Raw genomic sequence first — 13,062 nt, 5'->3', positions numbered from 1 at the left:
TGAAACATGCTTCTCACTGATCGGTATCGTTTAAAATGAGTGTGTCCTCTGGCACGAAAAACAAGGTAACTGCGTGACTAAAATAGAATATTCTATGGTGCAAGAACAATGAATAATCTGAGATAGAATAATGTATGGACAAACATCAAGAATCAATCTACAACAACACCTCGATCAATCTACCTCTACAACACCCCGTGTGTCCAATACTACCCAGCTGCGCTTTTTTAAATAAAATGAGGCAACGCCCCAGTTCTCAGCAGGTCCGACACATCCAATTAGAGAATCAATACTTTGTAGGATATTACCCGAAAGCACCATTAGCCTGTATTTGCACGAAGAAACAGTGTAATATTGAAGCTTGTTCACGTATTCAGCTTAAGAATCGCGTGGTCTCTGCAGCGCAAATATATTAAGTGCAATGCACTTCTTAAGCGACCCTGAACCTGCGTCCACCGGCGGTGTCCGCATCACATACCCACGTGGGGGATCGGCCAGGAATCTCCTCGTCTTCCTTGGCAACGGGGGGAGATGGGCGCGCGCTGCCTGGCCGCTGACATGGCACATACCCACGTGGGGGATTGGCCAGGAATCGGGCGTGAGAAGGGCTAATGCACCCGCTTAAAGGAGTACTGACACGAAATTTCAAAGCTGAGATCCGCTCTAGCAATCAAGTACAACTACAACACAAATAGGTGTCTGTGAATAAATGCATCTTTCTTTCTTTGTAGTTGTGTGTGTAGGGGTGATATCTCTTTCGCGAATATTACCGAACCGCGCAAATTCAACTCGTGCATTCGCACTTTCACATTCTTCCCCTCGGGGAAATGCGGGGAATTTTATTGCTACCAAAGAATTCGCATAGCCACTTTTTACTGATTTTAAGGTATAACTGAACAATGTGATGCCCTCTTGCAAGATTGCATTTTAAGCTATTCTTAGTTGAATTAAAGGACAAAAGTAGTGCCAAAAAGTGTCAACCGAACCACTGATGAATATGCCTGGGAGGGTAATTGCTGCTCCTTGCATATTCTGGGCTTATCGCCATCTGGTACTGACTGCACTGATCTTATAAGAACCTGATCTTTCTCCTTCTTTTTCCCTCAACGCAACGGCTCAGTGCGTCATGAAGAAAATTCCATACTTCAATCTGCTCTTCCTGATGAATGATATGGTTTGTTCGGGATTGACACTATTAGTGGAATGGCTGAAGAGAAGAACGACATTTCCCCTTGCTCTGCCAATCGCGCAGTTTGTTGAAGTCATTTTGGGATGTAAGTGACAAGCAGTTCAAATTATATTGAAATGTCTGTGTTATACGGCCTATGTCAAACATTCATTATTGTGAAGTGTTTGCTAACGAACTTCAGAAAATTTGTACACACGGTGCCTGCCGCAATCTTTTGTCACACAAACCAAATGCTTATACTTGGTGTAACTTCAGACTAGCAGTAGCCATGCGACCGCACATTTTCTAGCACTGTTCTGCAGACGAATCGCTTGACGCCGGGCATGGCAAAGCGAAAACATCAATACGCGAGGCTTTCTTAACAAGCTTTCTATCTTGATTGTGGAGGCCCCCCTTTGTTACACAGTTAAATTTGTATCCGGGAACTTGGTTAGAAGCACGTTAGGCAACGCAAGATGAAAAAAATAACTTTGCAGTAGTCCATTTATTGTTCACTCTAATTCACAAAGATCTTCAGTCATGGCTAAATTAGCGTGCAAGGCTTCCAGCGCCCGGTTAAATTTGAACAACCTAAGTTGTTTTGAATGGCGTCCAGCCCAGCGACACGAACAAAAGAAAGCAGACGTCACTTGTGCCACTTGTCTGGGAACGCGGTCGTGATCACCACTGAACACAGAACGTTGATGATACCAGTTTTGCCATAGCTCGTCTTGTAAAAATGATCACGAGTAGTAACACACACAACGCAAGCAATAGCGTTTGGAAGGAGCCATGTTCAACGGGTCACCTTCGGAATGTAATGAAGAATAACAGTTTGAAACTAATATTATTCACAATATGTAAAATACTCTTTGCTGTTTAAAGCAACGACAACGTAAAACGCGGGATAAACAATAAAATGTTTGGTAGAATCCTGTTTTTTGAAGTTTTGACCATTATTTCCGTGATATGAACCCCGCCACAGATTTTACTTTAAATTTTTAATCAACCAAATGATGTTTTTTTACATTACACTGAAACGAATAAATTCACGTTTTGCTGCTCAGATTTTATTCGAGTGTTTCGACAAAACCTAGCTCTGGTTCTGGATTATTTCAGGCGTCGCAGAGGAACGCCGTGGCGGTTATAGGACGAAGGGGGGCTTTCATTGGTGTTCATAATTTGTAACCGAGTGTAGGCGTCACTTACACCGGCAGGACCATATAAAAATATGGCGCATAAAGTGGAGTGGTTTGTTAATGCTGTAAGAGTAAGGTCGGCCGCCATAATAACTGCCCAAGTATCGACTCCAATGCGACGTTCACAACACATTTAAATAACGTAGCCCAGACAAAGCTTTAACGCCAGTTTGCCAACTTTGAAGCAATTCATTATCTTTGGCCTTTGGTGTCATATCATATGTTACCACCCACGAAATCAAACATTTACGACATACTCAGGGAGAAATATTGTAATTAGACTTCTGTTAATCATTTTAGCCAATGTAGTGTAAGAAAAAAATGACAGCCCTTTCTCGCTAATGGCCAAGGCAGAAAATTTTAATTTTGAGTTTTCCTATAGTGGGCAGCCAACTATCGGCCCTTGAAGAACCCATCCTGGCTCATGTGCCCTCCCGGAGCTCGGTACACTGCGCAGTGGTTTTCAAACCTGAGCAAGATTCTTTCCTGACTACACGGTTCCCGTGAAGTTCACGAAAATGAATTTTTGTTGGAAGTATAACGACAATAGGGCTTATGCACTGTAGTGGTACTTTGAACACAAAAAGATGCCCACTTCTCCATGTGTTCTTTGCAGGATTACTGGAAAACCTAGTCAATTTATAGTTGTTTTGGGGCTTTTGTAGTCACTAGTATTATGCTTCCCTGTAGAGCACATTGGCGAAACAGCTTTTGACACATGTTGGCCGTATTTTCGAAGCCAATTAAATCAGCTTGGTTTTGGCTACAGCTTACCAGAGTTTCCATCCTCTGGTAATTATTAGAATAATTGCGTGGCCTAGGAATACACAAAAATTAAGGAAACCACGCGCGATTATTTCTAGAAGTCTTATGAAAAAACCTTCAATTTTTTCAGTTGTTAGGTGAGGACGCCGCTTTGTGAATACCGCGCTTGTCGATGAACTCCGAAATCAGCACTGAAAGTAACATTTCGGGCTTGTTCTCTGTCTCAGTGGACGACAATTCGAGTATGCAGTTACCGCCTCAAGGTTTTCAACTACTCTATGAGAACTTTGTTTATGTGAATATTTACATATTTCTAATGGATCCACCCCGAGTCTTGCCGCAAAACACGCTTGTGCCGTTGCTGTGCGTAGGCTACAAAGGATAATTCATCTGTTATTAGCTTATGACGAACTTGTTAACGAGATTTTTTGCCGACACCCGTGGTAAGACAACGAACGATCGTTAACTTTAATACCGGAATGTGGAGGGCAGGAACTGTAAATATTTGTGTTCAACGTTGCCACAAAAGTGCACCAAAAGAAACCTGCCTTATACGTTTTCCTCTTGCAGGTAATGCTGAAATCGGCCTTACGCAGAACATGGAGAGAAGCCTTTTTGCAAGTGGTTTCAATCCTCAGTAAAACCTTTTTTGGGAGTAAAAAAACTATGAATGGAAATAAAAGCAAAAACTTCTATGCAATATCATGTAAACTTTCTTCCTACAACTGAAGAAAATATGATGTAATAGCTGTGTCATAGTAACATAAATAACACTCTCTGGTTGATTTTTCTCTTGGCGTCTTTTACACTCCTTACGCTTCCTTACACACTGATATAAATCGTTTTTATGCTGAACCAAACCAGCCGTGCATTTTTCGTCGTAATCACATGCTTTTTAGCTCTGCAAAGGTTTCGAATGTATCGCAGTCTACCTGCACTTTATTGTCACATATAATTTCATTTAAGTAACCCAGTGGCGACTACGACGTGTCGCTTCATTCTTGTTTTCACTGCATGAATACGGTATTATTGACAAAAAACCAGGGTTAAGTCTTTATTACAGTCATCGCTTTCTCATAGAATGCTCAAGCAACTCTTGGAGATAAGACGTAAAATATCGATGGAGCAATCATTTGGAGCCCTTTACTTGGCGGCAGAGAATTCGTCATAGGCTGGGAAATCCTGTCAATGACATGATGTGACTAGATTACAATACCCCATAATTTTTTTAATATATACTGAGACCTTTTATAAACAGCTTACCTCAATACGAAGTGTCTTCTAGGCGAATGTTTCTCCCGGTAGCCTTTGACGGGCTGAATATAGTGACTGTAAAAGCCATAAAGGCTACCAAATTGGTTGTGTTAAGCCTAAAAGCTACGGTTATAAAACGCTGTTTGGCTGTTCAGTACCGATTGCAGTAATTGCCTGCAACATGTTCCAACCCTCGCAGTGATGCAGTGCAAAGGGTGGTGGTAGGAGCACGTAAGCAGACCTGGAGTTCAGGGCAAAAGGAGCTATCTACAAGACGTGTGGCTTCTTTTAATAATCACTGTAAAGATACCGTATGAAAGGCAACCCCACCTCACTAACGAAATTCCCCGATTAAGATTTGCATAAGAAAGAATAAGTCAGCATGGACAATGAATAGAAATGACCGGCGTTCTCCCTCGCTTGGACACCGGAATCATTAATTGTATCCTTCTAATGACATGAACGCGGCGTTCAGGAACATCAGGAAACAATTATGATTGTTGTCAACCAGTAACATCTATGTTCCATATTCTCAGCAAAATATGTCAAAACAATGTAGACTACACCATTCGTTGCCAGGGTAAATACGCCTCATTACTGGCAAAAAACGGTTCTAAAATAAGAGCTGTTCAAGGTTGGAGTGTAAAGCGGCCCTGGCGATGTCTAAATTTCGGGGCCCTTGACAGGCCCCCCGTTCTTCCCATGGACGTATTATTCGTTGCTCAGGACGCTCCTGGTTATATACTTATGTCGCCTGGCGTTCGTATATATATGCACATAAAACGTGGAGTAAAAGAGACTAAAACATATTACCTAAAACATCTGCAGTAAGTAAATGCGCTTTTATTAGCGAGTTTGTGCTAAATGTTTGTTCGATCGGCCAGGTGCTACTTCATTACTGTCCTACAGCATTTCGTTCTCAGAATTATACGTACCCAGTGTGACAACGTGACGTCTTTGCTCACCGGACACCAAGGGCAAAGTCAGGAAACAAATCATAACGCCCAACATCCAGAACTGTCACATAACACTCTTCCTGGGCTTCAGTTTTCTGTACGGCGTTTCAAACAAGCAATGTGGACACATGTTGCAGTTCATGCCAAATTGATTGGCAGCATCCATATGTCAAAACCATTAGATAAGTTATCTAAAAACCTGACTAATATTATTTGGAACGAATTTTTGGATAATGTTTCGAAATTAGCTAGACGAAATAGAAAGCACTGCAAAAATGAATATCACATCAGAAACCATTGCGGCATAGTTTACAGGCGACGTTAAGACTAAAATTCAGGGAAGCTTGCGCTCACGCGCAAGAATTGAAAGGTGAAGCTGTTGTAGGTGATAATTGCAGGACACACAGTTAAATTTCAGTGTCATTGTTTGTTACATGGCTGCGGTGCTAGTATAATAGTCGTCCTATGCATCGAAGAGGTCGTCGTCTTCTATGCGGCGAGTGGTCGATGCAAATTTACCCTCAATATTGTAGACTTCCACTAGTTCAACTGGCGTAGTTTACCCCTACCCCCCCAATGCTTGAACCCTACCGAAGCTGCCGGATTTCTTTACACTTGATCACTGAAGGCCACATCACCGCGCATTTGAACAAGTTTGAAATTGCTTATTTACATGTTCCGCCATTGCTTTCCCCTGTCCTAGTAGTAGCCATTGTCGTGTTCATCGATATCGGCGTATTCCTCATGACAAGCATTGCATACGCAGTAGAGCTTGACGACAGTGCTGGAGGTTTTTTTTATTTTTATTTTTTTTGCTAAAGCCACTCACCGATCCGAGGACTTGCCGTCACCGCGAGGCACGCGCTCACGAGCGCCGCACATTTTCTTGGTATTTTAAATCCTAGCATTCTTTGCCGTGCACCCCCCCAGCCTAAGCCGTGTAATTAAAGGCCTTGCATTTCCACAAAAATGCAGTTTTGGCGAAACTTCCACATGTAATCGTTATAATAGCGTAAATTAAGATAATTGGTCGAGCAGAAATTTGAAAAACTAAAACTAAAAAATAGAAAAAAAAGCGAAAAGTGGCGATTCGTGAAACACCCTGCATTTCCTCAACAAAGCATTTTAAGCGGAAGTTCGATGTGGAACCGTTATAATAGCGTAAATGGAGATAATAGATCAAACAGAATTCAGAAAAACCCTAAAATTATGCTGCAGAAAAACTAAAAACTCCACACAGGCGGCATAAGAATTCTACGCATTACTAGAGAAATCTCGAAGTCTCTGCAGATTATTTTCCCGCATCTCCAAGCTTACGGTCTGCCCAAGAGCTCCACTGTTAAAGGAAGGCTGGTCGTACGAAATCCGCCAATGATTGGGAAAAAAATAAATCCCCGTCTGCAGCTTTGGAGGAAGCTATCAATAAGGTGACAGACCACTATTTCGACAATTTTATTCGAAATACGTCATATATAATCCCAGCAAATTCTGGCATGCGGTTACTCCGAAAGAACACCAGGCAGGACCAACCTTTCCAAATGAAAGTGGGGGCGCTTTTTGTCTAACAGCTTGTTGCGAACTCTTTAACAGACACCTTAGTGGCATGTTTACAGATGAACTTGGTGTCGATGTTCTTGCACTTCTTAATTCTCGTGTTTTCCCTAATATTGATGAACCCATAACCATATCCAGAACTAATATGGGGAAAGCAATTGACCGCCTTCCCCTGAGTCCGGGGGAATGTGGCATTCGTACAAAGCTTTTGAAAATTACCGCTCACACGCCTGCCGCTCTATTAAGTAATTGTTCAACCGTCACTAGGCACAAGTAATATACCGAATTATCGGAAAAACACATACGTAAAGCCTGTGCTCAATACTTAAGGCACAATACTAATCCAAACAATTTTCGAACAATTTCCGGAATTTCAATTCGCTGCAAGACACCTGAACACATAATGTTCACTTATGTTGCACATAAGATCATGTCAAGCCCAACTCTTGTAATGAGTACCTGGCCCTGAAAAACCTATCCGCATTTTCCTTTACACAGACCGTATATAAATAGATTTTTCTGAAGCAGTTGATCGCGCACCCCACAATCGACTTCTGTTTAAAGTTCAGCAGTTACAACCAACGACAAAACTACTCGCTGAATAAAATTATTTTTTACAAACTCGTTTCAATCTGTCAACAATTTTCGGTGCCTATCTAGCTTCTGCCTTGTTAGTTCGGAGGTCCCACAGGGCTCAGTTTAGGGGTCCACCTGTTTCAAATCTATATTAATGATATCACATTCGGTATAAACTCGTCTTCACGCCTCTTACGGATCACTGCTCTTTTTATGATCATACATCCAAAATTGATGACGCCATCAGCCTAAAGGATCACTTGTCCAAATCAACAGAGTTGTGCAATAGGCAGAAAAATGGAAATTAACGTATCAAACATCTATCCCCTGACTTCTCCTACCTTCTCAGATACTCTTTTTGATCGGCGATTTGGTGGAAGTTGATTAATGGAAACCGTTTGCTCATTAAATGTCTCAGTATCTTTTCTACTTGTGATCTTAGCTGGATCGAGCACTCACATTTAACAAATATGCCTGACACGGCCATCAAAAAACTTAAATATTTTAAAGACTACCTTTTTAAGCTAACAGCAATACCAAACTGCATCCGTACATTTCTTTGATAAGGTGGCCGTTAGAAGGATTCTTTTGTCTTGCACACACACCAGGCCAGCTTTATTAACTACCTTGAAGCCGCGTAGAACAAAGCTGCAATAATCATATTGCGTACCTGCTAGTCTGGAATAGGCATATCGGCTCTTAAACGTTCCCTTTATCTGCCTAATCGGTATACAAGAAGATAATTGCCACGCTTGTGGTTTTTTTTTTCAGTTCTTTACTACTTCGAATTATCTTTAGGATATCCAATATTTTCCCTCCCATGGAGGTAAGTATTCTTTCCTCCGTGTTGCTGGCTAACCACATTTCCCCTCTAACTGATCATGCGCACAAAGCAAGACCGATTTTGCCAGAGCCAAAATTATCAGAACTCTCACCATGCTTTATCAATACAAGAAAGGAACTTGCTACCGGCAAGCATCTTGCAACTAACACAGTCATCTTCCTTTAAGACCGCGGCGCATTCATTTATCACTCACCATATTGACCAGCAAGCCTTAAGAAATGCTTTGTTGTAAAACTGCAGGAAAATGTGCATTTTGTGTTTGCAGCTTTAGTGATCTGTTGTAGTTTCGTAATAGGAGAAAGTTTGGGAATCTTAGATTTGAGTTTTTATTTTATGCTTTGGAATGTGCCTACGGACGATTTTCATCTTACATGTGAATCATTCGCCTTGCTTTAGTTATCACCTTTTACGTTTTTTTCAGACAGCACTAACTTATTTACGTTCATACATGCACTGTTGAACAAAAAATTAAAGCCGTTCCACTCAGCGTGAAAGCTGACAGGATTGCACAGAAAGTGATTCGCCATAATGGCCTGTAGAGCTGTTATCCGCTCACTGCTACCACCGAAAGCAATTCAAATGTCCTGCCTACGTAATGCTCGCGCGCTCCCTGCCTGAAACAGCACCAGCGGCAGTTGTCTTTGTGCTTGCTTATCCTCCCGCACGTGCTGGCGTCACTGTCACTTTTTTTGTTTACTGTCGCAAAAACCAACGCAACGAGCCTTCCGAAATAAACGAACGGGGGTACTGCCAGTTAATTGCATATATTTTGCGTCAAATGTACCCGCAGTTTTTTTTTTCGCGCTAAACAAACAGAAGATGTATAAGAAGCGCCAGCTTTTCAAGAGTTTCGAACGGTTATGACTATTTAAACCGCTTGGTTTTCGAACCCTCTGCGGGACGGCCTACGACGGAACGTCGGGCTCTACTTGTTCCCGTTATATCGCGGCACCGCCTGATTCCGGCTGTGGTTTGACATCTGCCGTTACAGCGAGCTACGGCGACAAGGCGAGCCCCTTAAGTGATCTGCACCTAAAAGGCCCACGAGGGAGAGACATGAATAAATGATATACTCCGTGTGTCGCTATTCCTGCAATATGGTGTTCTTTGTTGCAATGTTCGGCGTTTTAAACCCGCCCCCCACCCGCCGCGGTGGCTCAGTAGCTAAGGCGTTGCACTGCTGAGCACGAGGTGGCACAACTTGGCACAACTTGGCACGGCGCGCCACATCGCCTGCGTTGCGTCGGCGCGTTAAACCCTACAATCAATCTAACCCGCCCCCCTGAGTAATTCCCATCATGGGCCCTTGGAATACCAAATAAATAAATAAATAAATAAATAAATAAATAAATAAATAAATAAATAAATAAATAAATAAATAAACATACTCAGCTGGTTGTCAATCTCCTTTACAGCTGATATCACATTTCCTAATGCAAGAAGACTCGCCTATACTTGTACCCGTAGCGCTCGTACATTGAATACTTCGTTAAGCTACAAGTGAACCATATGTAATTTTGTCAACTGAGATGCCTTTGCCTCCATGGAGGCCATAAATAGCTAAGGAACTTGTGCCAAGTTGCGGTGCATTATAAATGATTTGAGCTGAAACGTAAACAAAAGCTGGATTGAAGGGGACCATGACGATAGAATGCAAGCTTGCTTTATTCAAATTTTTAGGAACTCCGAATAGTGACCATGCCTACTTATACACAAACTTCAAAAAACGAATCAATTAGAAAAAATCAGTAGAAAGAGAAAACAGCCTTAGTAGTGGAGACTCGTTGGACACTTAGTCGCATATTTTCCTATCACTTCACAGACAGTAGTTTCGGGAAGTGAAGACAGACGACAAAAGCTACCACCAATAAATATCACTGTTCGATTCTATTGGGCATTCATGTTATGTCTCAACGCGCTATGTTAATGACAGTTAATACGTAGAATATGCGGTTCTTTATGCCATCAAACTGACGTAACCGGCTATGTTGTACAGACGATAGTTTAAATGTCCACATTAGCGGAATACCTTGACTGTACCGAGGTGCTTCGGCGCGGTATGGGCTCAGTGAGTTATTGAAGTCTACTTCATTCAAATACAACACCAATAAATATTGCTGCCATTGTTTGTTTGAAAATGAGTTCTTCCATTTCGCTATCCGCAGTATGCCGTTGCTCTCGCTGCGAGGTAGATATCGTGGAAGGATTATAACTGCGTTTGCAACCTCGAGTTCTATTTAGGGTCATTGTCAAATTGAGACGAAGATGTGAACTGCGGATGATACCATCGTAATCACCAACATTTGGACAACAAGAAACCACGTGTGGTGCTGCGCTTTCCCGAACTATCCCATGCCGGACATCGCGAAAATGCATCGTTTTACCATCTCAAGGGTCATCTCATTTGTACTCCCGCCACATAACAGTATACTGTCGCAAAAAGAAGCACTGAAGAGTAATCCGACGGGAAGCTTCGGAATGTTTCTGCACCAAAACCATCGATTGCGCGAACGAATAGGTTGGGCTTCGAAAGTACCTGCAGCATTTAGACCCTCACATTCAATTCGTGAGGGCACTGTGCGTCCTGTCAAAAGGGCTCCAAATATTTTGAAATTTTCGTCGTCACGAATACGATGCTCCTGCCTCTACGGTGTTTACACGACACAAAACCCGAGTGCATCGATACAGGTAACGCCACGTTTGATTTCAGAATTGTGAGTAAACTTTGCGCAAAACATTTTATCTATAGGAATACTCCCTCATGCAGGTTTCCGCTGATGTAGCCTCCGTTTTTGCTATTTTTTTATAGATGAGCTGTTGTTTGAATTTGTGCCTGAATTTGTGCTGCGTCATCGGAAACCCCGAGTCATAGAGGAGGAGGAGGAATAAACGTCCCTATAAAGCAGTTCGCCTTTGGGAAGAGTCCTTATTCCAGGACCCCTTGAGGCCGTCCGGCTTCTTGAGCCCTCTTCACCAGCCAAAGCTGGTCATCAGGGTCCGAGCTGGACAGTGCTCTCTCCGAGTCATAGAGTTACTCTCGCCGTTTACTGAACCTGAAGAGGGCGCTTTCGGCATGCTTATACCTCGTTACTTTAGATTTATTAATATTTATGTGTAGCCCCACGGCCATGCTTCCTGATTGTAGTTTCCTCAAGCATGTTTCACAGGTGCTCTCCAGGCTCACTCAGCAATACTATGTCGTCTGAAAACCTCAAATGACTCAACTATTCTCCCTTTATCCGTTTTTTTCTTTTTTTGAGTGGTTTAGTACCCTTTATAGTACCATGATGGTTAAGTGCCATCATGGTTTTGTACCATTTCCAGAAAACAACCTGCAGTCTGGGTTGTTGGTAATACAGGATGCCTCCAATGCAGTTAACTATGATTGGTGAACAGCTTGCAAACAACTGAGAGTAGGCTTATAACTCTGTAATTCTTAAGGTCCTTGGTATTTCCCTTTTAATGCAACCGAATAATGTTGACGTTTGTCCAGTCCATGGGCACTTTTTTGCAGTTTTTGAGTGGGTGCCAGTTTGAGGTCTTAAAACCCAAGACGTTTACCTTAGGCTTCAAGTCCTATACCTCAAATGGGAAGTTACGCACAGCGCCTTGTGGCTAAAAGCCTTACGGCACGCAGAGAAACGCCATTCTTCTCGTGACGGATCCTTTGGTTGTCGTCTGAGTTTCCCAAACCGCTTCGACCATGTTGAAATGGTGCAATGGGATAGATGCCGGCTTCATAACGCCAGGGACCAAGGTTAGGTTCCGGCCACGGGAAGCGCTTTTATTTCCTTCACTTCAACCATAGAGGTTCATACTAATATACACTAGAAAGAAATCAGGCGCCACTGTCTAGGGGAGCCGCGCTTCAGCGAGCGTTCCGTCATGTACCGGGCTGGCACGTTCCACTTGTCCTTGGCATGGCTCACGAACAGGCTGAAAAGTTGCCTCTGGCCTGCAAAAATGCAACAATATTACTGCAGAAGATTAATCAAATTTGTTTTGTTATTGTAAAATTAAAGCTACAGAAAGATGGATCTGAAAGGTATTATTTAGAAGCTTCATGCAAGATGAACAAAAAAACAATGATACCCGTTTTTATTGATTTTGGCTTCAAGACGGAAAAGAAGCCATGTGGCTATCCAAGCCAAGCAGGCGAGGAACGTCGCTAGCTGCAATGGCGCCGCCCAGGGCGGCCCGTGAATGCAGCGCCAGATTTCCCTCTAGTATATATTAGAATGAAACTCTATGACTTCAACCACCATCATTGGTCGACATGTCGTCAGAGAAAGTTGGATTTCCTGCAGAGCGTATTGGGTTACAACATCAGTGAGGACACAAAAGCTGCGCCTTACAACTGAATTTAAACCGTTATTGTAAGTGCGGACATCGTCGTTGATGCAATACTTTGGGTAAGGGGGTGAATGTACGTGAACACCAATGTCTACATTCCCTTGATCAAGGCGGCGGTGTAGGCACAATTTAAGGAAAATTGCATGAAAATGTCTTGCACATTTATCCCAGAAATAATCCCTATTCTACCGTCTGTGTGTTGCTAGGTGTGTTGCTAGGTATGACTTCCTGAGGATGTCCATGCGTTAAATGCCCAGTTGCGTAATTTACGCAAATAGTTTTGGTGTGCTGTGGCTAAAAGACCAGTTTTTCAACGTATTCCCTGGAAACACGTGACGTTTTCAATGTTAATTTTTTCGGCAAAACAAATTCTTCTAAAGTGCAGGGTTATTC

The 13,062-nt window shown here is 42.5% G+C and overlaps 1 protein-coding gene across 2 annotated transcripts in view; it reads left to right on the top strand.

Annotated features, from left to right (window-relative positions):
- Positions 1-3,832, top strand: part of LOC144138192 (uncharacterized) — a 39,863-nt gene extending 36,031 nt beyond the window's left edge. For both annotated transcript variants that reach the window (XM_077670366.1, XM_077670367.1), the window contains exons 10-11: positions 1,121-1,274; positions 3,703-3,832. In XM_077670366.1, the coding sequence (XP_077526492.1) occupies positions 1,121-1,274; positions 3,703-3,773 (225 nt within the window). In that variant the 3' untranslated portion in view covers positions 3,774-3,832. The remainder of the gene's footprint in view (positions 1-1,120; positions 1,275-3,702) is intronic.
- Positions 3,833-13,062: the final 9,230 nt, after the last annotated feature.

The sequence above is a fragment of the Haemaphysalis longicornis genome, unplaced genomic scaffold, assembly GCF_048455015.1.
Source record: "Haemaphysalis longicornis isolate Haplotype H1 unplaced genomic scaffold, Haemaphysalis longicornis Haplotype H1 scaffold_5, whole genome shotgun sequence".
In the NCBI taxonomy this organism is placed as follows: Eukaryota; Metazoa; Arthropoda; class Arachnida; order Ixodida; family Ixodidae; genus Haemaphysalis; species Haemaphysalis longicornis.
The sequence above is the reverse complement of the archived record's forward strand: the minus strand, read 5'-3'. Positions and strand labels throughout refer to the sequence as shown.